This window comes from Pristiophorus japonicus, chromosome 1 (assembly GCF_044704955.1).
Source record: "Pristiophorus japonicus isolate sPriJap1 chromosome 1, sPriJap1.hap1, whole genome shotgun sequence".
NCBI classification, from domain to species: domain Eukaryota; kingdom Metazoa; phylum Chordata; class Chondrichthyes; family Pristiophoridae; genus Pristiophorus; species Pristiophorus japonicus.
The window spans coordinates 434498090-434524922 of NC_091977.1; the positions used below are offsets into that span (position 1 = coordinate 434498090).

At 44.1% G+C, this 26833-nt stretch overlaps 1 protein-coding gene across 1 annotated transcript in view; it reads left to right on the forward strand.

Moving 5' to 3' along the window:
* The window catches only part of kcnq3 (potassium voltage-gated channel, KQT-like subfamily, member 3), a 636930-nt gene that overhangs the window by 501439 nt on the left and 108658 nt on the right, over window positions 1–26833 (forward strand). Inside the window, exon 9 of the mRNA XM_070875993.1 lies at window positions 3850–3876. Coding sequence (XP_070732094.1) covers window positions 3850–3876 — 27 coding nt within the window. The remainder of the gene's footprint in view (window positions 1–3849; window positions 3877–26833) is intronic.

Below are 26833 nucleotides of genomic sequence, written 5' to 3' on the forward strand. Positions count from 1 at the left end.
CAAGTGAATCTAGTCTAGAACCTATATATTTGGGTACATTTTCTGAGTCTTTGCTAATAGCGAGGTACATCTCCTTGCTGCAATCCAGATTTTCCAATGCATACTCACAGTGTGTGAAGTACCTTGTCATCAGCAAGAACTCGAAAAATTATCTTTCTGTGTCTTATCTATTCTTTTCTTTAATATTAATAGCAATAGATTTCCATTTTCTGGGTGGACAAGGGGCGATTGGAAAGAAAGTGACTAGATTCAATTTTGATTTGTTAAGAGCTAGTAAAAGCCTTTTTGCAGATAGACACTTAAAAAAGGTTGAGTACTTACATTTTGTCTGAAAACGGACAAGCCTAGTGACTACTGTTGGTGATATTAATGGATAGACACTTAATAAGTTTGTGACATTTTAATACTCAATCATAGACAAATTAGATTTAAAGCAGAGTTGGTGCGGAATTCCATTCATTCTAATAGAGTGCACATGACCTGCCCCTATGTAGTAGGCATAAAAGGTCAGAAACATTCCAGCCTTTCAGTAAGGGTCTTGTTAAAGAGGAACTTGGGTATTTTTAGTTTGAAACATATTGATGAAATAGGTATATTCCCTACCACTTATAGCAGGCACGTAGGTGTCAACGCAATTTGCCAGCTGTACGTGGTGAATGATGTAACCGAAAAATTAAAACATAGTAATCGCTTCCTTCCAAAAGTAAAGCCCGGGCAAAGTCCAAGACACGTTCATCTCAGTCCCGCCTTCAGTTCCCAACTGGCTGTGTTCACCGCCTGCTCTGCAAAGGTAATTATGCCAAGCACACCGGGGCTGAGACCCCAGTCTACTTGTCTGCCACCCTCGAGTGCCTGAGGGCAGAGATCCTGGAGCTGGCGGGCAACGCGGCCCGGGGCTTGCGTCATCCCCTGCCACCTGCAGCTCGCCATCTGCAATGATGAAGAGCTCAACAATCGGCTGGATGGTGTCACCATCACGCAGGGTGGCATCCTGACCAACAGTCGGGCTGTGCTCTTGCCCAAGATATCCGGGGCTCTGATCCGGTGGTGGCAAAACAGCCGGCAAGAAAGGCTCGCAGCAGTCGCAGGATTTCTAGAGGCCCTGTGGGGAGACCAGAGACTGCAGGGCTATCTGATTCAAGTCACGGAAATCATGAAAGGGCAAAAAAAACCTGAAACACATACAGTCGCATCACTATGCTAACCGTCCTTTAACAAGGTGTGAACAGCTGATTGAAGCTGCTTGAATACCCAAAATAGTCGGTGCGCTTAATGGGTTTCAAGTGGCGCCTTTGTAATTGACTCATATGGTGATGGCAAATGGTGCTCCTTTCTGGTGAAAGAAGAGGATGAAAGAAGCAAATTGGGAGAGATTTGTTTGCACCAGAATAGCACTGTCTAAACCTATCATCGCCCATGCAGACATTTAAAGACCCTGAAATAGCTACAGGGGAATGTCTGAGGAGAACTGCCTGAGATCCTTCTCAGAAATGCAGTGAAGAAGTGGTGCCACCTGCTCCAATCTGACCTGCAGACAACCTCCACCACAGGGACAAACATCCATTTTCGTCACAGAATCTCTCTTTAACACTACTAGAAGGGGATCTTTATGTGGGACCCTTGTTCACAGACAGGAAAATATCTGTATGGTATGGGTGGTTGCCAATTAACCCTACTATGAATCCAATGGATTAAAACTGCCACAATCAAATACAAAAGGTGTTGGCACAAGTGGAAATCCTGCACATCAACCTGCACCAGACACCAAATACAACCTCAACGCACTAACACAAATAGCATTTGTCATTATGTCCATTGCATTTCAAACATTTTCATTTTAAATACAAAGTCAGAAATATGTTAATTTTTTAAATTTCTGCTTGGGATGTCCAGCATTTATTGCCCATCCCTAATGGCCCTTGAGAAGGTGCTAGTGAGCCGGCTTCTTGAACTGCTGCAGTCCGTGTGGTGAAGGTAATCCTACAGTTCTGTTAAAGAGGGAGTTCCAGGACTTTGACTTAGCGACGATGAAGAAATGGCAATATATTTCCAAGTCAGGATAGTATGTAACTTGGAGGGGAACCTGCAGGTGGTGGTGCTCCCAAGTGCTTGCTGCCACTGTCCTTCTAGGTGGTAGAGGTCGCTGGTTTGGGAGGTACTGTCGAAGAAGCTTTGGTGAGTTGCTGCAGTGCATCGTGTAGATGATACACACTGCAGCCACGGTGCTCCTGTGATGGAGGAAGTGAATGTTTAAGGTGGGGGATTGGATGCCAATCGAGTGAGCTGCTTTGTCCTGGATGGTGTCGAGCTTCTTGAGTGTTGTTGGAGCTGCACTCATCCAGGCAAGTGGAGAGTATTCCATCACACTCCTGACTTGTGCCTTATAGATGGTGGACAGGTTTTTGGGGAGTGAGGAGGTGCAACACTCGCCGCAGAATACCCAGCCTCTGACCTCTTATTGCCACAGTGTTTATGTGGCTGGTCCAGTTATGTTTCTGGTCAAAGTTGACACCCAGGATGTTGATGTTGGGGGATTCAGTGATGGTAATGCTGTTGAATGTCAAGGAGCAATAGTTAGACTCTGTCTTGTTGGAGATAGTTATTGCCTGGCACTTGTGTGGTGCAAATATTGCCTGGCACATATCAGCCCAAGCCTGAATGTTGTCCAGGTCTTGTTGCATGCGGACATGGACCGCTTCGTTATCTGAGGAGTTCCGACTGAAACTGAATAGTGTGAAATTATCAGCCTGCCCTGAAGAACTCCTGCAGCCATGTCCTGGGGCTGAATGATTGGCCTCCAACAACCACAACCTTTGTGCTAGGTATGACTACGGCCAGCAGAGAGTTTCCCTCCTGATTCCAATTGAGCCATGCAACTGGGATAGTCCAAAATGTCTGGTCTGTGCTCAGGTAATCCATTTCAGCCAAGGTGGTGGAAGGTGCTTGGTAATTGCACTCAGTGTCCTTGCCTGAAGGGTGGAGGAAGTTAGCTAGAACCCCTTTCAGAGGTATATGGGTAAAGAAGTTGGCTGAGGACAGGATGCCCCCTGCACTAAATTAGGCTGGCAACATTCAGCATCAAATTTCATAAATGATGTTCTTGGGCGAGACACTAGTGCGCACCTTGCACCCAAGGAACTGTATCCCGACATGGAATGAAAAAAAAATCATTAATAAAATCTATATGTAGATTTGTTTTCGAATCAGAATATTGTTAAACATTATTTTTATCCCAATTTAAAAACTTAAAAAAAAAATCTTGTCGTTTAGATTTCTTCTGATGTAATATGTAATAGTCACCGTTACCTGTCCCAATTGGATAGGCATGATGCACTGCCAGGCCTCTCTCAATAGTGCTCTCAACTCAACTTACATGAGTTAAGTGGAAGGGGCCAAAATGAGTGGTTTGCTGACTCTCCACACCTCCTTGTAGGTGAAACACTGGCTTTCTCATCACTGATGGTGTATGGCTGGGAGGAGCAATTTTGAGTAATTGTGAGCATGCACCGATATCTGAGCACACCAAACAACACTGTTGCAACATATGTCATCAATTCCATTATCAAGCTGGTTTGTAATCACTCCCGGTGTGTTCCATGAAGCCATGCATTACAGTGACCCATCTTTGACTACCTCGTACATTTTAAAAGCTGCCTTACAATTGGGAACACATCTGGCTACATGATTTCTCCATTCTGATTGTCATGGATTATTTTGTTTGAAGATTAAATGGAAATTCTATTTCTCCATTCATTTTTAGGGTTTTTATTTAAAATCTTGAGTCTCAGGCTGGTTGTAGATTAATATATTAATTCTGTATTTTTTCCGCTTTTTTTTTTAAATCTAAAGAAAAGATCAAGGGGATGAAGCTACCAGGTTTGTTACTGTTTCTCTCTTTTTCATTTTGAATATTTAATTTATGAAAATATATAGAATCTGCTTAAAGGAAGACTGCTAATTACAGGGCTTGGGGTTCATTGGGGTCATTTCTTTACTTCAATTTTTAATTTCTAAGTAAAACAAAAATATTTCCCACATGTTGCTCACAGCGATTAATTGTGGTGCATGATATAGTGGATCTACAAAGCAACCTAGCAGCTATAGCCTGCAAATATAGCGTTACCGGACCCTGTTTACATAGGGAATTCTGATTGTCTGAGTCTGATTACAAAGGCATTTTCAATGTTGAATGTTCATATCAAACAGATTTCTATGTGGGCAAGACATGCAAGCATACACAAGATTTTTAATATAATAACATGGTGAATTAGAAATGTACACATCAAATAATATTGTCATATACACTCGGGAAATTTTAATTATGGGTAGCTATGAGTTAATCATAGTGGGAGGAATTTCTGTGTTTACTATTCCTACAGGAGTGAAGTGCAGACTATCCAAGGAAGGAGCAGGGTCTAACAAAGTTGACAATAATTGGGAGAGGCATAGCAGCAACAAAATCAGGAGTGTAGCTTAGCATTGCCAACCACTGTAGTCCATATTGCTGGTAGCCATGGCAAAAGTATTAAAAGTGCTTGGGGCCGAAATTGCTCTAATGCATGGGGCAGCCAGAACACATTGAAACTGGTAGGTGCGCCTCATTTTGGGTGGTGGGCAATTTCGGCCCCTTAACTCTCTTAGATATAACATTTCTGAGATGTATTTATCCATGCACAGTGAACTGTGTAACATTGTAGCTGTCCCCAGCACTACTATGGAAGGAGTGTTATGGTGATCTTGGCTGTCACTGACAATGCTGTCTATTTACTAAGGTATGTAATTAAGATGCAAGAATGATTATTAAGATTAATATTGGCATAATTGCTAGTTAAGGGAGAGCAAACTGTGGCCTAGAAATTCGATGATTCTGTAGGTGTTTTACAGGTTTAAAATGGGCGCCTATGTTTCAAAATGGCGGGCAGCACGCACATGCTCATTCTGCACTGGAAGTACGCTACCTGCCATATCTGATACGTCCTTACTACACAGTATAAATGCACACGAGGCCCATGCTTGAGAGAAGGTCAGTCTGTGACCTGTCCTTTATTCCTTAGCACTCAAGTGATGAAGGTGGGTGGAGCTTCCCCTTTTATACCTGAAGGTCCAGGTTAGGAGTGTCTCCCACCTCGTGGTCAGTGTTCTCACGGTGTACAACTTAGGTCAGTTTATACATGGGTTACAATGCTGGTTGAATACATGACAATATCGGTAAAGGCTCTTCTGTAGACATCCAGTGCAGGTGTCTGAAAAAGGCTTAGATCCTTTGCATATGAGAATTGAGAGCCTAAGGCCTGTTTCAAGCCCTCATTGCAAAATTGGTTTGTAACTGCAGGCGCTTGACATCCAAATCATTGGTCCTTAAAGGTACATTTTTACTTCCCATATTAATTATTTACCACATTAAATCCACGGGTCATGGCCAACCACTGCTCACCCCTCTCCTGATTGACTACCCCCCTCCCAGATTCTCTTAACGACCTGAGCCGGACTATTTTTCTTCCTCGAGACCTGCACGCTGCCTCTGGGGCTGCGACTGGTGCCTTCAGCTCCTCGGTAAAAAGCAAATGAGGCCAACGGACGAATTTGTCATGGTACTGCCGCCGACCTCTTAGCAGCCTATGGTTTAGCAAGCAGTCAGTGATTGAGCTGTGTCATCTATTACAAGAATACCTCCAGCCAATAATCCCGACAGTACTGCCAATGATAGTCAAAGTAACTGTGACCCTCAACTTTAAAGCTTCCAGTTCCTTCTAGGCTAGTATTGGAGACATCTACAGTGTTGCCCAGCTCACTGTCCACAGATAGATGAAGGAAGTGACTGATGCTTTATTCAGGAGAGCCAAAGAATTTATTATTTTTGCCACTAGCCAACAGCAGCAATGTGTGTGAGCAATACAATTCCAATGCACTGCTGGCTTTCCACAAGCACGAAGGATGATTGGTTGCACCCATGTAATCATTTGGGCCCCTGCCCATATTGCTACAGCATCCATGAACAAAAAGGACGAAACTGAATATCTAGCAGGTCTCGACTGCCAGAGCAAATTTACGGAGGTCAGTGCCCGTTTCCTTCATTGCTGAGGTGATGCATTTATTTTGCAACAATGATCTACATTACCCTTATTTATTGGGGAAGGCAGACAGCAAGGATGGTTCTTGGGAGAACAAAGCTACACGATTCAGTACTGGCCAATATCCTAATACCAGCCATGGACATCAGAGAGCCGATGCAGCAAACCCATGCAAACAAGAAGATCAATATGCAGCATATCATTGATATTTTGAAACGGCGCTTCCAACATCTCAGTGAAGTGGGGACACCTACAGTATAGCTCCAATTCCACAGCTTTTTCAAGATTATCAATGTCTGCTGCATGCTTCACAACTTTGCTATATAAAAGGGTCTAACCATGTAGGAGAAGAAGGACAATCTGAAATCAAGGTCAGAGCAAGACACACACATTGACAACAAGGAAGTAGCTCCAGATGTATTAGTTCAGCCTGGAAAACCGATGGGCCAGATGCTCATCTATTTAGAAGTACCAAAGAATCTGGCTCAAAAAACTTTCAGCGACATCATCCTCAGTACTTTTTCCATCATCATCATTTGATGTACTGCATTATTCTGCACAATTACAAAGACATTTTCAACAGAATGTACAAGTCAAGTGCATAGAATTTCTTGAATAAGTTGATTGATATATGAACTCTCAGTGACTTTGCCACAGTGATGTCCCTTCGTGCTTGTAGTTTGTTTCTGCTGTGTGACATCTAACCTACCACTCCTTCTAAATAACTAGCCTGTAATAAGAATAAGTGTACTGGCAGGCAGTGTTTTACTGCTGGGATTCTGATGGCCCCAGACATCCAGTGGGAGGCCATCGCTGTGTTATCCATTAGGAGGATCTGCATATGAATTAGTCACATCTGAGACTGGTATGTGATCGGTATTACTAACATTAACCTATCTCCTCCCATGCCTGATGCTCTGGCACCTCTGGGGAGGAAGACATGGCCATCAATCCCTTCAAGTGCTGCCTTCTCTCCCTGAGTCCTTATGGAAGGTTATCCATCTCCTGGCTTTTCAGTCAGTAATATCCAAATCTACAGTAATCTGTTCATTAATCAGCTATCTTCTACTTCCCAGTATTATCTCAGGTGCTTAACTAGCTCCTAATTCAGGTTCACAGTTGATTGCTACTCTGGGCTCGATGGCGTCAATCGGACCCCAACTGCATTTTAACTCAGGCCTGCCAGGTGGGCAAGGTTAAAATCTTCCCCCCACCTCCCTTCATCTGAGCACAGACCAAATAGATGATAATTCATGTTGCAAAGTGCCAAATCCTTTGAGTTCAAATCCTAGTATCAATTGACACGGGCGTTCCCCTGCAGAGCAACCTTTTCCAGCCTCAGGCTGGTCATCTGGAAGAAATAGGGAAAGCCATCTCAAAGGCTTTATACATAGTTCAAGAATAATCACTGCTCTAGTTGCTGAATACTAACTTTAGAATAGCAGAACTGTAAGATAGCTACTTATTTTCCAAGAAGGGTAAAGAAAGAAATTAGAATCAGAGTGATCGCAATTATCATTTTATTTTAGATACAATAATTAGACCTGCAGCAATTGTTTGTTTTGTCTGGTTCAGTCAATATGTACAGGTACAATGTCCGAAATCTGGAATCCTTGGGACTGAGGCCATTCCGTTTTTTGGGTTTTTCCGGATTTCAGACAAGAAAATCAATGGTCTAAAATCCGGAATCCTCGATCGAATCCATGCCGGGTTTTGAGCGGCGAGGTTCGAAATCCAGCAAAACCTGAAATCCGGCATGGATTCGATCGAGGATTCCGGATTTCAGAATTGATTTTCTTGTCTGAAATCCGGAATCCCCGACCCAATCCGTGCCGGATTTCGGGTTTTACCTCAAATATGTCCAGTTTTCAGACAATAATTATGGATTTCAGACGACTTCATCAGCTATGTGCAACATGTCCGGTTTTTGGACAATTCCGGTTTTTGGAGTTCCGGATTTGGGACGTTGCACCTGTATTTTTTTCATATCTGATTTGAACTGACAGGTGAGGAATCTCTTTCCCAGTGAAATTCAGGGAAAGTTATTTGACTATTTGCTCAAGCAGACATCTAAATTGCTTATTGAATATTTATTCAACAATAAATAAATTAAGGTGTCACAAAAGCACTGTGTGTTGGCTATCCAATGTGTTCATCACAGAATACTGGTATATATAGGCTCACACCCATGATCGCACACCTCTAAGTTCTTCATCTCACTGTAGGGAGGAGGAAATTGAAGAATTATCATTGAGTGTGACTGCAACATACCATCCTTGTTCATCCTCCTTGAACACTGTGGTATTCAACAGAGTTAATCATTCTATCTCCTCCACCATCTCTCCTCCATGTCCAGTTCCCTTATACTACCTTAGCTTGATTCCACGCCTATCTATCCCAATGAAATCAGCATTGATTGATCTGGATAAGTCCTGAAGTACAGATCTGCCGGACTGGATCGGCTTCAGAGGTGGAAACGAACACAAAAGAACAATTGATTTGACCTCATCCTCGGCAACCTACACGCTACAGACACGTCTATCCATGATAGCATTGATAGGAGTGACCAAAGAATGGTCCTAGTGAAGACAAAGATTCATCTTGACAGTGAGAACACCCTGCATCATGTGGTTTTGCACTACCATCGTGCTAAGTGGGAAAGACCAAGCACAGATCTAAAAGCCCAAAACTGGCCATTTATGAATCGCAGCAGAAAATTGTACACCACGACAATCAGGAATCTCAAGGCCCGACACATCCCTCACTCCGCGATCAAGCAAGGAGACCAACCCTGGTTCAAAGAAGTGTGTAAATGGGCACATCAGGAGCAGCACCAGGCATACTTTAGAATGAGGCACCAATCTAGTGAAGCTACACAGAGGACAACACAGGTGCTAAACACAATATAGACAGATAAGTGATCCCATTACCAATGGATCAGAACAAAGTTATATAGCCCTCCCACATCCAGTTGAGAATGGAGGTAGACAATCAAGCAATCAATAGGAGGAGGAGGCTCTATTCTCAACTATGGTGAAGTCCAGCACAAGTGCAAGAGACAAGGCTGAAGTCTTTACAAGTGTTTTCAGCTAAAAGTGCCATGTGGATGATCCAAATTGGCCTCTCAAATTCTCTATCATCATTGATGTCAGTGTCCAGCCAATTAGATTAATCAAAAATCAGTTAAGTGCACTGGACATAGTGAAGGCTATGGGCCTGGACAACATCCCAGCTGTAGTACTGAGGACTAGTGTATCAGAATTCATGCCTCGCTAGCCGAGCTTCTCACTTACAGCTATGACCCTGGCATCTACCCAGCAATGTGGAAAATTGCCCAAGTATGTCCCAAGTAGGAGAAATCTAACCTGGCATTACCATCCTATCAGCACTCTCCCAATCATCCAACAAAGTCATCAATAGAGCCAGCAGGTGACAGCTATTCACCAATAGCCTGCTCACTGATGCTCAATTCAGGGTCTGCCAGAACCACGCTGCTTCAGACCTCATATAGTCTTCATCAGTCATGGACACGAGCTAATTCAAAAAGGGATTTGAAAGAGATTAATTGCTCTCAACATCAAAGCAGCATTCGACCAGGTATGGCATCAAGGAGCCCTGGAAAAACCGAGGTCGATGCACATCTCTTGTCATGGTTTCTCCTCCCAACCCACATGTACACCTCGGGTAGACTCCAAAGCTCCATTCTTGGCCGCCTTTATTCCCTTAACTACATACTGTTCTCAGCAATGTTATTCATAGGAAAATAGGAATATGCATAACCAGAAAAGACCATCTGGCCAGGCTTAGAGTTCAAAAATAGAATACACAGTTTGCTACCTATATCTCTCAATTGATTTTCTCATCATGGGGTTAGATTTCACAGGCATGCTGATGATACCCAGCTCTATCTCTTGCCTTCCAACTTTAGACCCCTCAGCCCCCACTGTGCTCCCTGACTGCTCAGCTCACATTGGAGGTCATTTTCACTTTCGGCACAGGTGGAAAAGTGATGGTTGCAGATGGGCTGCACGTTATACACCCTGCTAATTTGTCTTTATATTGAAATAGCCAACGGTGAAAATTACCCTCATTGAGTCTTGGATGTGCAGACTTCCTTAAACTCAAAATCAGCAAGACTGCAGCCACCTTGCACAAAGAGACTTTAAACAAATATTTTGTATCGGTCTTCATGGTAGAAGACACTAAAAGCATCCCAAAAATTGATAATCAAAGGGCTATTAGGAGGGAGGGGGGGGACTTAAAATAATCACTATCACTAGAGAAAAAGTACTAGGCAAACTAATGGGACAAAAGGTGAACAAGTGCCCTGGACCTGATGGCCTGCATTCTAGGGCCTTAAATGAAGTGGCTGCAGAGATAATGGATGCATTGGTTGTGATCTACCAAAATTCCCTGGATTCTGGAGAGGTCCCAGCAGATTGGAAAACTGCAAATGTAATGCCCCTACTTAAGAAAAGGGGGGAGACAGAAAGCAGGAAACTATAGACCAGTTCACCTAACATCTATCATTGGGAAAATGCTGGAGTCCATTATTAAGGAAGTAGTAGCAGGACATTTAGAAAATCTTAATACAGTCAAGCAGAGTCATTATGGTTTTATGAAAGGGAACTCATGTTTGACAAATTTGCTGGAGTTCCTTGAGGATGTAACGAGCAGGGTGGACAAAATGGAACCAGTAGATGTCATATATTTGGATTCCCAGAAGGCATTCGATAAGGTGCCACATAAAAGGTTACTGCACAAGATCAGAGCTCACGGGGTTGGGGCAATATATTAGCATGGATAGAGGATTGGCTAACTAACAGAAAACAGAGATTTGGGATAAATGGGTCATTTTCCGGTTGGCAAACTGTAACTAGTGGGATGCTACAGGGATTAGTGCTGGGGCCTCAACTATTTACAATCTATATTAATGACTTGGATGAAAGGACCAAGTGTAATGTAGCCAAATTTGCTGATGATACAAAGATAGGTGGGAAAGCAAGTTGTGAGGAGGAGGCAAAGAATTTGCAAAGTGATATAGATAGGCTAAGTGAGTGAGCAAAAATTTGGCAGATAAAGTATAATGTTGGAAAGTGTGAGGTCATGCACTTTGGCAGAAAAAAAATCAAAGAGCAATTTATTATTTCAATGGAGAAAGATTGCAAAGTGCTGCAGTACAGCAAGACCTGGGGGTATTTGTGCATGAAACACAAAAGGATAGTATGCAGGTACAGCAAGTAATTAGGAAGGCAAATGGAATATTGGCCTTTAGGGGATGGATTATATAAGTAGGGAAGTCCTCCTACACCTGTACAGGGCGTTGATGTAACCACACCTTGAGTACTGCGTACAGTTTTGGTCTCCTTATTTAAGGAGGGATATACTTGCATTGGAGGCAGTTCAGAGAAGGTTCACTAGGTTGATCCCTGAGATGAAGGGGTTGACTTATGAAGAAAGGTTGAGCAGGTTGGGCCTATACTCATTGGAGTTTAGAAGAATGAGAGGTGATCTTATTGAAATGTATTAGATTCTGAGGGGGCTTGATAGGGTAGATGCAGAGAGGATGTTTCCCCTCGTGGGGGAATCTAGGAGCAGAATCTAGAACTAGGGGGCATAGTTTCAGAATAAGGGGTCACCCATTTAAAATGGAACTAAGGAGTAATTTCTTACCTCAAAGGGTCGTGAATCTTTGGCATTCTCTACCCCAGAGAGCTGTGGAGGTCATTGGATATATTTAGGGTGGAGATAGACAGATCTTTGAATGATAATGGAGTCAAGGGTTATGTGGAGCGGGCAGGGAAGTGGAGTTGAGGCCAATATCAAGATCAGCCATGATCTTATTGAATGGCGGAGCAGGCTCGAGGGGCCAAATGACCTACTCCTCCTATTTCTTATGTTCTTATGTTTAACTTGTTCAATTTCTGCGAAAACTCTACATCTTAGCCCACAACTCCATCCCTCTCCTTGGCAGCTCACTCAGGCTGAGCCCAATGACACATGATCTTGATTCTTCAAACACGACATTGTAGCTGCTATCAAAACCAAAATGTCACCTCTACAAAATTGCCCACCTCCACCCATACTTCAAACCCCACCACTGAAATACACATCCTTGCCTTTGTCACTTCCCGATTCAATTATTTCAGTTCCCCAAGTTCTGTCCTTCACAAACTTAAACTTGTCCAAAACTGTGCTTCCTGCATCCTTTCCTATACAAAATATTTCCCAATATTTTACAGAGGCGGGGAGGTTGCGGGTGAGTTGAAAATGGCCAAAGAGCCCAGCAATGTTGTGCATGTAGAGGGCCTGCCGAGCTAACATTTTTTGCTCCGTTTCCTGCCCAGCACCTGGCCAAATGGACAGCCTGGCCGATGGGCGGGAGGTATATTCAAAAAGGAGTTAGAATATTCAAAAAGGAGTTAGATGAAGTCCTTACTACTAGGGGAATCAAGGGGTATGGTGAGAAAGCAGGAATGGGGTACTGAAGTTGCATGTTCAGCCATGAACTCATTGAATGGCGGTGCAGGCTAGAAGGGCCGAATGGCCTACTCCTGCACCTAGTTTCTATGTTTCTATGTTTCTATGTTACACCAGCAGTAGGAGGTCACTGCCGGGGATCTTAGATGCGGTACATGGAAATCTTGGAGAGAGGCCGACGATCGTGAGGGAGAGGGAGTTCCGTGATCCGGTGAGAGGACACGGCCGACGATTGGAAGGAAGAGGGTGTCCCATGATCGGGTAGGGGTCGAGGTGTACAATTGTGAGGGGAGGGACACCCACGATCGATGGAGGTGGGGAAAGGCCCACGATCGGAAGGGAGAGGGAGTCCCATGACCGGGTAGGGGGGAGAGCGTCCCATGATCGAGTAGGGGGGAGAGGCCTACGATCGGGTGAGGGGAGAGGCCTGCGATTGGAATGGTGGGGGAGAGGTGGAGGGAAGACCCCAATCTGGAGGTGCAGGGAGTCCTGTGATCGAGCAGGGGGAGAGGCCTACGATCGGGTGAGGGGAGAGGCCTGCGATTGGAATGGTGGGGGAGAGGTGGAGGGAAGACCCCGATCAGGAGATGCAGGGAGTCCTGTGATCGAGTAGGGGGAGAGGCCTACGATCGGGTGAGGGGAGAGGCCTGCGATTGGAATGGTGGGGGAGAGGTGGAGGGAAGACCCCGATCAGGAGGTGCAGGGAGTCCTGTGATCGAGTAGGGGGGAGAGGCCTACGATCGGGTGAGGGGAGGGAAACCTGTGATTGAAATGGTGGGGGGGAGGGAGGGCTGCGATCGGAAGGGGGGAGAGGCCTGTGATCAAGAGGGCTGGGGTGAGATCAGCAATTGTGGTTGGGGAGAGGCCAAAGCCCAGGACAGAGGCTGGCGATCGGGGCTACAGGAACCGAAGACTTCCTTGAGGGCTGAGGGCAGCACTCCTGATCCTCTTGGCCCACAAGGAGTGTTAAAGAGGCACTTACCTTGTGGAGCTGGAAACACCCGGCTTTCATTGCTGAGTTTCCCAACCCCTGGGAAACCCATGCAGCAACAGTGAATTTTAAATTGGGCTCCCAATTGCTCTGTGGGAGCCCAATTTAAATGTTAATTAATGCTGCGCATCTACGCGACAGGACACTCGGACATCCCAATACACACCGCCGTAAAAAAGGCAGCAGGCAAGTGTGTGGCGGGTTGGGTCGTATTCACTGTGTTTCACTCTCTCCCCTATCACCTCTATTCTTACCAACCTTTATTATCTTTCTATCCCTGAATGCATTGACTCTGAAATGCTTTTTACAAAATCACACAATTTCAAGATAATTACAGATGAAGAAAACGATTCAGCTCATCTCAGCTCATCCATCCATGATCTTTGCAGCATCCAACTGCTTCTTAAATAATGATAGGGTTTTCACCTCCACTAGTCTATTTGGAAGTCCATTCCATTTGTTGATCACTTCTTATGTGAAGAAAACCTTCCCGTTATCAGTCCTAAATTTGCCTTTTATTAGTATAAACCTATGACCCTGTAATACTGCTCTCACAATTTATTTTAAAGTAATTCTCCTCATCTGCAAATCCCTCCATCTTCCCTCATATTTCTGGACCTGCCTTCAAAACCTGCTCAGCCTTTGTCTGCAGTGCCTTCAGCTGCCTTAGAATCATTGAATCTTACAGCCCAGAAGGAGGTCATTCAGTTCATCATGCCTGTGTCGGCACTTTGAAAGAGCTTTCCAATTAGTCCTATTCCCCTGCTCTTTCCCCATAGCCCAACAAATATTTCCTTTTCAAGTATTTATCCAATTCCTTTTTGAAAGTTGTTATTAAACTTGCTTCCACCACCCTTTCAGGCAGTGTATTCCGGCTCATAACAAGATCATTGAAAATAGATAAATCATCAGGCCATGATGAAATGTATCCCAGGCTGTAAAGAGAGGCAAGGGAGGAAATAGCGGGGGCTCTGACCATCATTTTCCAATCCTCTCTGGCTACAGTGTGGTGCTGGAGGACTGCTAAAGTTGTGCCATTGTTTAAAAACGGAGAAACCGATAGACCGAGTAATTGCAGGCCAGTCAGCCTAACCTCAGTGGTGGGAAAATTATTGGAAAAAATTCTGAGGGACAATATACATCATCATTTAAAAAATCATGGATTTAACAAGGACAGCCAGCATGGATTTGGTAAGGGAAGATCATGTCCGACTAACTTGATTTAATTTTTGGAGGAGGTAACAAGGAGAGTCGATGAGAGTAGTGCATTTGATGTTGTCCAATGCACTACCATTTTAGCAAAGCCTTTGACAAGGTCCCACATGCAGGTTGGTCAAAAAAGTAAACACCAGTGGGATCCAAGGGAAAAGGGCAAGTTGGATCCAAAATTGGCTCAGTGGCAGGAAGCAAAGGGTAATGATCGACGGGTGTTTTTGTGACTGGAAGGCTGTTTCCCATGGGGTTCCACAGTGCTCAATACTAGGTCCCTTGCTTTTTGTAGTACATAGCAATGATTTGACTTTAATGTAGGGGACATGATTAAGAAGTTTGCAGATGATACAAAAATTGCCCATGTGGTTGATAGTGAGGAAACCAGCTGTAGACTGCAGGAAGATCATCATGAGCAGTCCCTCGGAATCGAGGAAGACTTGCTTCCACTCCTGAAGTGAGTTCTTTGGTGGCTGAACAGTCCAATACGAGAGCCACAGATTCTGTCACAGGTGGAAAGGTAGTCATTGAGGGAATAGGTGGGTGGGACTGGTTTGCCGCACGCTCTTTCCTTTGCCTGTGCTTGATTTCTGCATGCTCTCGGCGTTGAGACTCGAGGTGCTCAGTGCCCTCTCAGATGCCATTCCTCCACTTAGGGCAGTCTTGGGCCAGGGACTCCCAGGTGCCAGTGGGAATGTCGCACTTTATCAGGGATGCTTTGAGGGTCCTTGTTGCATTTCTGCTTTCCATCTTTGGCTTGTTTGCCGTGAAGGAGTTACGAGTAGAGCACTTGCTTTGGGAATCTCGTGTTTGGCATGCAAACTATGTGGCCTGCCCAGCGGAGCTAATCAAGTGTGGTCAGTGCTTCAATGCTGGGATGTTAGCCTGGATGAGAACACTGATGTTGGTCCGCCTGTCCTCCCAGGGGATTTGTAGGACCTTGCGGAGACATCGTTGGTGATAGAACCAATGTCCTAGGGGGAGTGTTTGCTAGTGCTGTTGGGGAGGATTTAAACTAATATGGCAGGGGGATGGGAACCAATGCAGGGAGACAGAGGGAAACAAAAAGGAGGCAAAAGACAGAAAGGAGATGAGGAAAAGTGGAGGGCAGAGAAACCCAAGGCAAAGAACAAAAAGGGCCACTGTACAGCAAAATTCTAAAAGGACAAAGGGTGTTAAAAAAACAAGCCTGAAGGCTTTGTGTCTTAATGCAAGGAGTATCCGCAATAAGGTGGATGAATTAACTGTGCAAATAGATGTTAACAAATATGATGTGATTGGGATTATGGAGACGTGGCTCCAGGATGATCAGGGCTGGGAACTCAACATCAAGGGGTATTCAACATTCAGGAAAGATAGAATAAAAGGAAAAGGAGGTGGGGTAGCATTGCTGGTTAAGGAGCAAATTAAGGCAATAGTTCGGAAGGACATTAGCTTGGATGATGTGGAATCTATATGGGTAGAGCTGCAGAATACCAAAGGGCAAAAAACGTTAGTGGGAGTTGTGTACAGACCTCCAAACAGTAGTAGTGATGTTGGGGAGTGCATCAAACATGAAATTAGGGGTGCGTGCAATAAAGGTGCAGCAGTTATAATGGGTGACTTTAATATGCACATAGATTGGGTTAACCAAACTGGAAGCAATACGGTGGAGGAGGATTTCCTGGAGTGCATAAGGGATGGTTTTTTAGACCAATATGTCGAGGAACCAACTAGGGGGGAGGCCATCTTAGACTGGGTGTTGTGTAATGAGAGAGGATTAATTAGCAATCTCGTTGTGCGAGGCCCCTTGGGGAAGAGTGACCATAATATGGTGGAATTCTGCATTAGGATGGAGAATGAAACAGTTAATTCAGAGACCATGGTCCAGAACTTAAAGAAGGGTAACTTTGAAGGTATGAGGCGTGAATTGGCTAGGATAGATTGGCGAATGATACTGAAGGGGTTGACTGTGGATGGGCAATGGCAGACATTTAGAGACCGCATGGATGTACTGCAACAATTGCACATTCCTGTCTGGCGTAAAAATAAAAAAGGGAAGGTGGCTCAACCGTGGCTATCAAGGGAAATCAGGGATAGCATTAAAGCCAAGGAAGTGGCATACAAATTGGCCAGAAATAGCAGCGAACCTGGGGACTGGGAGAAATTTAGAACTAAGCAGAGGAGGACAAAGGGTTTGATTAGGGCAGGGAAAATGGAGTACGAGAAGAAGCTTGCAGGGAACATTAAGACGGATTGCAAAAGTTTCTATAGCTATGTAAAGAGAAAAAGGTTAGTAAAGACAAACGTAGGTCCCCTGCAGTCAGAATCAGGGGAAGTCATAACGGGGAACAAAGAAATGGCGGACCAATTGAACAAGTACTTTGGTTCGGTATTCACTGAGGAGGACACAAACAACCTTCCGGATATAAAAGGGGTCAGAGGGTCTAGTAAGGAGGAGGAACTGAGGGAAATCCTTATTAGTCGGGAAATTGTGTTGGGGAAATTGATGGGATTGAAGGCCGATAAATCCCCAGGGCCTGATGGACTGCATCCCAGAGTACTTAAGGAGGTGGCCTTGGAAATAGTGGATGCATTGACAGTCATTTTCCAACATTCCATTGACTCTGGATCAGTTCCTATGGAGTGGAGGGTAGCCAATGTAACCCCACTTTTTAAAAAAAAGGAGGGAGAGAGAAAACAGGGAATTATAGACCGGTCAGCCTGACATCGGTAGTGGGTAAAATGATGGAATCAATTGTTAAGGATGTCATAGCAGTGCATTTGGAAAGAGGTAATATGATAGGTCCAAGTCAGCATGGATTTGTGAAAGGGAAATCATGCTTGACAAATCTTCTGGAATTTTTTGAGGATGTTTCCAGTAGAGTGGACAAGGGAGAACCAGTTGATGTGGTATATTTGGACTTTCAGAAGGCTTTCGACAGGGTCCCACAAAAGAGATTAATGTGCAAAGTTAAAGCACATGGGATTGGGGGTAGTTTGCTGACATGGATTGAGAACTGGTTGTCAGACAGGAAGCAAAGAGTAGGAGTAAATGGGTACTTTTCAGAATGGCAGGCAGTGACTAGTGGGGTACCGCAAGGTTCTGTGCTGGGGCCCCAGCTGTTTACATTGTACATTAATGATTTAGACGAGGGGATTAAATGCATCTCCAAATTTGCAGATGACACTAAGTTGGGTGGCAGTGTGAGCTGCGAGGAGGATGCTATGAGGCTGCAAAGTGACTTGAATAGGTTAGGTGAGTGGGCAAATGCATGGCAGATGAAGTATAATGTGGATAAATGTGAGGTTATCCACTTTGGTGACAGATTAGGAAAAGGGGAGGTGCAAAGAGACCTGGGTGTCATGGTACATCAGTCATTGAAGGTTGGCATGCAGGTACAGCAGGCGGTTAAGAAAGCAAATGGCATGTTGGCCTTCATAGCAAGGGGATTTGAGTACAGGGGCAGGGAGGTGTTGCTACAATTGTACAGGGCCTTGGTGAGGCCACACTTGGAGTATTGTGTACAATTTTGGTCTCCTAACCTGAGGAAGGACATTCTTGCTATTGAGGGAGTGCAGCGAAGGTTCACCAAACTGATTCCCGGGATGGCGGGACTGACCTATCAAGAAAGACTGGATCAACTGGGCTTGTATTCACTGGAGTTCAGAAGAATGAGAGGGGACCTCATAGAAACGTTTAAAATTCTGACGGGGTTAGACAGGTTAGATGCAGGAAGAATGTTCCCAATGTTGGGGAAGTCCAGAACCAGGGGACACAGTCTAAGGATAAGGGGGAAGCCATTTAGGACCGAGATGAGGAGCAATTTCTTCACCCAGAGAGTGGTGAACCTGTGGAATTCTCTACCACAGAAAGTTGTTGAGGCCAATTCACTAAATATATTCAAAAAGGAGTTAGATGAAGTCCTTACTACTAGGGAATCAAGGGGTATGGTGAGAAAGCAGGAATGGGGTACTGAAGTTGCATGTTCAGCCATGAACTCATTGAATGGCGGTGCAGGCTCGAAGGGCCGAATGGCCTACTCCTGCACCTATTTTCTATGTTTCTATGTATCTCCAGCAACTTGAGGTGTCTGCTGAATATGGTCCATGTTTCTGAGCCATGCAGGAGGGCAGGTATTACTACAGCCTTGTAGACCATGAGTTTGGTGGCAGTTTTGAGGGCCTGGTCTTCAAACACTCTTTTCCTCAGGCGGCCGAAGGCTGCATTGGTGCACTGGAGGTGGTGTTGGATCTCGTCGTCGATGCCTGCTCTTGTTGATAGGAAGCTCCCGTAATGTAGGAAGTGGTCCACGGTGTCCAAGGCTGCGCCGTGGATCTTGATGACAGGGGGGCAATGCTGTGTGGTGAGGACAGGCTGGTGGAGGACCTTTGTCTTAAGGATGTTTAGCGTAAGGCCCATGCTTTTGTACGCCTCAGTAAATACGTTGACTATGTCCTGGAGTTCAGCCTCTGTATGTGCGTAGACGCAGGCGTCGTCCCGTACTGTAGCTCGATGAGGTTGAGGTGGTCTTGGATCTGGCCTGGAGACGGTGAAGGTTGAACAGGTTCTAACTGGTTCTATAGTTTAGTTCTACTCCAGCGGGGAGCTTGTTGACTGTGAGGTGAAGCACGGCGGCGAGAAAGATTGAGAAGAGGATTGGGGCGATGACGCAGCCCTGTTTGACCCCGGTCCGGACGTGGATTGGGTCTGTGATGGATCCGTTGGTAACGATCACGACCTGCATGTCATCGTGGAGCAGGCGGAGGATGGTGAACTTTTGGGGGCATCCAAAACGGAGGAGGATGCTCCATTGACCCTCGCGGTTGACAGCGTCAAAGGCCTTTGTAAGTTCGAAGAAGACCATGTATAAGGACTGGCGCTGTTCCCTGCATTTTTTCTGTAGCTGTCACGCTGCAAAAATCATGTCCGTTGTGCCCGGTAGGGGACGGAATCCGCACTGTGACTCTGGGAGGAGCTCCTCGGCCACGGGAAGAAGACAGTTGAGGAGGACTCTCGTGACGACTTTCCCAGTAGTTGATAGTAGGGAGAATCCTCTGTGGTTACCACAGTCGGACTTGTCCCCTTTTTTAAAGATGGTCACAATTACTGCATCTCTGAGATCCCCAGCATGCTCTCCTCCCTCCAGATGAGAGAGATGAGGTCATGTATTCGCACCAGCAGTGCTTCTCCGCCATACTGCGATGCCTGAACAGGGATTCCGTCCGCACCCGTAGCCTTGTTTTTAAGCTGTGTTATGGCTTTTTCTACCAAGTGCAGTGTTGGAGTCTCACTGAGGTGGTGGCGGGTCGCATGCTGCAGGGTGGAGTCGAGAACACTTATATCAGCAGACTGACTGGTCAAGTGGGCAGAAAAGTGGCAAATGGAATTCAATAGAGAGAGTGTGAGGTAATGCATTTGAGGAGGGCTTACAAGACAAAGGAATACACAATAATTGATAGGATACTGAGTAATGTAGAGAAACAGAGGGACCTTGGAGTGCTTGGAGAGCTGTAGAGAGGGTTTTAAACTAAATAGTGGGGTGGGGGGGAGGGTTCAGGTGAGCGGAAATTTATAAAATCAAAGAGACAGGAGAAGGCAATAGTGCAGGATAACAATGGGGGAAATGATAATCAGACTGTGACAGGAAGGGACAGAATGTATAAAAATTGTTGGACGGTGCAGATATAATGGTAAGTACTGTAGGGAATCAAATACTGTGATAGGTGATCTCCTGGACTAGTTTCGATCGCCTGGATGGGTCGGAGAGGAATTTTCCTCGAATTTTTCTCCCTAATTTGGCCTGGGTTTTTTATCTGGTCTTTGCCAAGAGATCACATGGCTCCGGTTGGGGTGGAGTGTGGAACGTCTCAGTATAAGGGCTGTCGCGGTTGTGTGAGGTGGACTGGTTGGGCTGGGTGCTCTTTGCCTTTCCGTCATTGTTCATAGGTTTATATGTAACCTTTAAAGCTGCTGACCAAGGGCCGTGCAGCTCTTTGTCGGCTGGCGTGGATACGATGGGCCGAAATGGCCTCCTTCTGCGCTGCAAATTTCTATGTTTCTAAGAGTGCATCATAAAGTGGGATCAAAGCAGGGAAAAATGGTAAAAAGCCAAAATTAAAAGCTCTTTATCTGAATGCACGCAGATGAGTTCATGGCACAAATAGATATAAATGGATATGATTTGATAGCCATTACAGAGACGTGGTTGCAAGGTGACCAAGCCTGGGAACGAAATATTCAGGGGTATTTGACAATTTGGAAGGATAGACAGAAAGGAAATGGAGGTGGGGTAGCTCTGTTAATAAAGGATGACATCAGTGCAGTAGTGAGAAATGATATTGGCTCAGAAGATCAAGATATAGAAACACTTTAGGTGGAGATAAGAAATAATAAAGGGAAGAAGTCACTGCTGGGCATAGCCTATAGGCCCCCTAATAGTAGCTACTATTGGACAGAGTATAAATCAAGAAATAATGGAGGCTTGTAAGAAAGGTGCATCAATAATCATGGGCAATTTTAATCTTCATATTGATTGGACAAATCAAATTGGCCAAGGTAGCCTTGAGGAAGAATTCATAGAGTGTATCTGAGATGGTTTCCTTGAATAGTACGTTGTGCAACCAACCAGGGAGCAGGCTATCTTAGATCTGGTACTGTGTAATGAGACAGGATTAATACATGATCTCGTAGTAAATGATCCTCTAGGAAAGAGTGATTATAGCATGATTGAATTTCAAATTCAGTTGGAGGGTGAAAAAGTTGGGTCTCAAACCAGTCTCAAACTAAGCTTAAATAAAGGAGACTACAAAGGTATGAAGGCAGAGTTGGCTGAAGTGGACTGGAAAAATAGATTAAAGTGCAGGATGGTTGATAAGCAGTGGCAGACATTTAAGGAGATATTCCATAACTCTCAACAAAAATATATACCAGTGGAAGGAAAGAATTTAAGAGACTGTAAAACAACATCCGTGACTAACTAGGTAAAGGATGGTGTCAAAATAAAAACAATGGCATGCAAAGTTGCCAAGGTTAGTGGGAGGCCAGAGGATTGAGAATTTTTTTTAAGCCACCAAAAGACGACTAAAAAAATAATAGAGGGAAGATGGATTATGAGAGTAAACAGGCAAGAACAATAAAAACAGATAGCAAGAGCTTCGACAGGTTATAAAAAGGAAGAGATTAGATAAAGTAAACATTGGTCCCTTAGAGGATGAGACTGGGGAATTAATAATGGGGAAAAGGGAAATGGCAGAGACTTTGAACAAATATTTTATATTGGTCTTCACCGTAGAAGACACTAAAAACATCCCAATAATAGATTATTAAGGGGCTATTGGAAGGGAGGAACTTAAAACTATCACTAAAGAAAAAGTACTTCGTAAAACAACGGGAAAGGTGGACAAGCCCCCTGGATCTGATGGCCTGCATCCTAGGATCTTAAAAAAGTGGCTGCAGAAATAGTGGATGCATTGGTTGCAATCTACCAAAATCCCCTGGAATCTGGAGAGGTCCCAGTGGATTGGAAAACCGCAAATGTAACGCCCCTATTTAAAAAAGAAGGGAGACAGAAGGCAGGAAACTATAGACCAGTTAGCCTAACATCTGTGTTGTGTCTGTCAAATATGTAGTTAACAAGCTCTTAAGAATTCCAAAACTTTTTGTTATCTTGGTTTCAGAGAATGGTTTAAAATATTGGTGAAAGTTAAGTAATATACTGCTCTTCATCAGCTAGTTTTTTTTCTTCTGTATAAGTTTACACTTGGCGATAAATCTACTCTATAGTTTAGCCTGATTATATACGGCCAGTTAACAAGTTTTATCACCTATTGGAGCTATGGGCACACAATATGGGCAGCTGGCCCATCTTTCTAGTGTTTAACTCCAGGGAAGGATCATTGATAGTCCTGTGACTGGCTGAGATATTAACTCCATGAGCTGTACCGATTGGAGGATGCAATGCCTGCAAGGAGTCAGCAGAGGAAGGAGGGGATCATTTTAAAGGGGGTGGAGAGGGTAAAGAGAGGCTGGTTTTCCTGTGGTTAGTTCTTGTTATCTGCAGCATCACTACAAGCTCGTGGACAGGTACACTAAATCATTCAAAAGGCTAATGGAACGTTGGAATTTATCTCCAGGAGCTGGAATACAAAGGGCTGGAAGTGCTGCTCCAGTTGTGTAAAGCTCGGCTCAGACCCCATCTGGAGAACTGGGTTCAGTTCTGGGCAGTGCACCTCCGGAAGGATATATTGGCCTTGGCGAGGGAGCAGCGCAGATTCACCAGAATGATACCGGGGCTATCCCATCTCCCTGTTCCTTCATGTATGCTTTCATAGTCTTACTTTTTAAATACTTACTATTTGTGATATTTCCAGAGAGCACACAGCACACACAGCTTTTAAGATGGTAGAAGCTTCCAGAAGTCTCCTGAAGTCAGGTGACCTGGGTTCTTATGATAAACAGCACTGGCTGCAGTAACACAGGAGTCCACAGTATTACACTTCTCCCTTCTTAATGAAGAAGTAATTATAAAAAACAATCGTCATACATAACTTGCATGGTTATACATAACAAGAGATATGGACTTATTTTGCCATATTTACAAATCAAGCTTAACCACTTGTTTTCTGTTTCGAAGAGGATACCTTCACTCTCGAACAGAACCTTCCAAACATGGTGTCGAATTTAAAGTCATTCGAGGCTGATCCTGAGGAAAGTTTTCCTCCAAGGGATGCCCTTGATTTCCATTTGAACTCTCTCTAACTTCAGACCGTTTGTCTGCCTGACTCGGACTAAGACTTACATTCTGACTTTCTCTTGGATTTGTTTCCAGTACATTGTATGTAGGATATGCTACTGGTGTATCAAAACTATCTGATGAGTCAGAAATAATTGAATCATTCCCACCTTCAACTCCTTCCATGTCTGTGGGTAAAATATGATCAATGTGAACAAACCTAATCTGTCCATTATCAAACATCTTGATCAAATATGTGCGAGGACCACATATCTTCACCACTCTTCCTAGTAACTACTTTAACCATTTATGGTGCAGTTTCTTCATTCTCACCTTCTGATTTAACTTCACACTTCTCTTTTACTCTACCTCTATCATGATTCTCTTCCTGTCTTAATTGTGCCTCTTCTACGGACTGTGCCAAGTTTGGTTTTAACAACGACAATCTGATTCATGTCTGTCATTTGAGAAACAACTCTGCTGGTGTTCTACCAGTAGTTGTGTGAGGAGTATTATGATACATAATTAGAAAATCAGCCAATGTGTGGTCCAATGACAACTGTCATTTATTTGGATTTGGATCCAACATCTCTTTGATGAGGGCACGCTTTACAATTTGTACAGTGCGCTCTGCTGCACCATTCGAAGCAGGGTGGTACGGTGGACCCTTGGTATGTTTCATACCATTTTTGCTCGTGAACTGTGCAAATTCTTCTGAACGAAATTGTGGTCCATTATCAGAAACAATTTCTTCTGGGCCTATTTGGTGCTGAAATTAGTATGTCATCTAAATAACATACTACCCCTTCAATACCTTGCAAAATCTGGTTCATCACCCCTTGGAATATGGCAGGGGAGGAAGACACTCCAAATGGCAGCCTATTAAATTGATATAGGCCGAGATGAGTATTTATAGTCAAGCATGACTTGGACTCCTCATCTAGTTCAAGCTGTAAGTAAGCATTCGAAAGATCCAACTTTGAGAAGATCTGACCACCTGTCAGTGTTGTGAACAAATCTTCTACATTTGGCAATGTATTGGAGACATTACCCTCTAGAACCTGGTTTACGGTTACTTTATAATCACCACACAATCTTACCTTACCATCAGACTTAGGTATAACAACAATGGGTGTAGCCCAATTACATACATCTATCTTAGAGATAATGTTCTCAGTCTCTAGTCTTTTGAGTTCTTGCTCAACTTTCTCCTTGAGTGCATATGGTACGGAACGTGGCTTGCAGTAAACCGATCCAGCGTCCTTCTGTATCCTTGAAACCTTGGATTGGACTTCCTGTTTTGCAGAACACCTTCAGATAATTCTTGATGACATCATCCTTTGATACAAATCTTGCTTCAACACGAAAAATCTCACTCCAATCCAGCTTCAGTAATCCCAACCAATTTCTTCCTAGTAAGGCAGGTTTATCTCCTGCCACTATATTAGAGGCAAGCTCTGAAATTGATCCTTGTATTTCACCGGTACGGTGATACAACCTACCACAGGAATGTTCTCTCCCAAGTAGCCTCGCAGCTCTATCTTAGATTTCTCCAGTGGGAAATCACGCAATTTGTCGAGGTATAGCGACTCCGGAACTATACTCACGGATGCACCAGTGTCGATTTCCATGGGTATCTTGATTCCTGCAATATCAATGTGGATTATGATACTTTTCCAATCGCTGTCCATTAACCTCGTGCTCCTGATAACATTTCGCTCTAACATCTCGCCCTGTTTTTCTTCCATGCTATGTAATCTCTGGGGATTTCTAATCATAGCTTTGAAAGCTGCTTTACCCTTCAGTTGGCATGCCTTCGCAAGATGCCCAATTTTCCTGCAGAAGAAACACTCTGCCTTCACATATGGACAACTTTGAGCAATGTGTTGTCCCAGGCACCGATAGCAGGACTTCAGTGCTCTGTTACCATTGCCAGTTTCTGAGACTTTGGGGCCCAACCACCTTTTACTTTGAACCTGCAGGCGATTCACCTCGGTTGTCTGACAACTGAAAATAGTATGAAATTCTCGGGAATATTGGTCAGCCATGCTCATTGACATAGTTGTCTGACAAGCTAAATCAAAAGTCAAGTTAGGCGTTGTCAATAACTTTCTTCTGATCGCATCATTTTTCATCCCACAAACAAAGCGGTCACGCAATGCTCGATCCTGAAAGTCTCCAAAATTACAGTGAATAGATAGCTTTTTTAATGCTACAATGTACTCTGATATTTTCTTAGGCCTTCTGATTTCGTATTCCAAAACGATAAATTTCAGCAATTTTCAAGGGCACTGGGCTGTAGTGCTGTTCTAACTTAGTTAGAATCTGCTTCAGAGTTGTGTCCTTTGGTTTTTCAGGCACAAGCAAATTTATCAGGGTTTCATACACCTCGGGCCCAGCCTCAGTTAAGAAAATAGCCCTTTTTCGTTCCAACAACACCCTGGTTCTGGTTTTCATTATTGGGGACTTCGATGATATTATTTGCAGTGAAAAACATTTCTAGCCGATCCACATATGCTCTGAAACTTTCATGGTCGCGTTGAAACTCCTCCAAATGCCCTATTACCCTCATAGGCACGGCCATCTAGACTCTGGCAGTTCAAACAAGTGTGCTTGTACTTTATCTCGGATTTATAGTTGTTAATCAAAACAGAGAAGTCCAATTTGAGCTTTGTTTTATCTGCTTAATCCCATCATCATCGCCATTGTGATATTTCCAGAGAGCACACAGCATACACAGCTTTTAAGATGGCAGAAGCTTCCAGAAGTCTCCTGAAGTCAGGTGACCTGGTTCTTTATTATAAACAGCACTGGCTGCAGTAACACTGAAGTCCACAGTGTGGTGCTACAGACATTACACGATTGAATATTTGAATTTTCTCCCAGCGTGGAAGCACCACTGCCTTGCTGAAATTGGTAATTCTCTCTGTGGGACATCATGAATAGAATCTGTGCCCTATGCACTGGATGACCATCTGACCTTTTCAATGGATTGACTCTCAAATAACATGTGTGCCTTGTTTAATATATACAAATAATAATCATACTTTTTTTGATTATTTACACCAATCAGCCACTTAAAAAATATTCAATGGTTCCATCTCCCAATAACCAGGAATGATAAATTCAAAAGGAAGGTAATGGCAATTGTGGCAGCTAATAATGCAAAAAAGATTGTGGCTGACAATGCAAAAAAAAAGTGACATTTCAGTCCCTGGATAAAGAATTCTATTTAGTAAGAGGCTTGCTGTGAATTGTATTCGGTGGGCTTATTTACTGGTGTCTTGTCCTAGTCAGACACGAATATAAGCCATGTTGATTGGCCTTTAAAGCTGTATTTCCCTTATGCTGAGCACGCAAATCATATC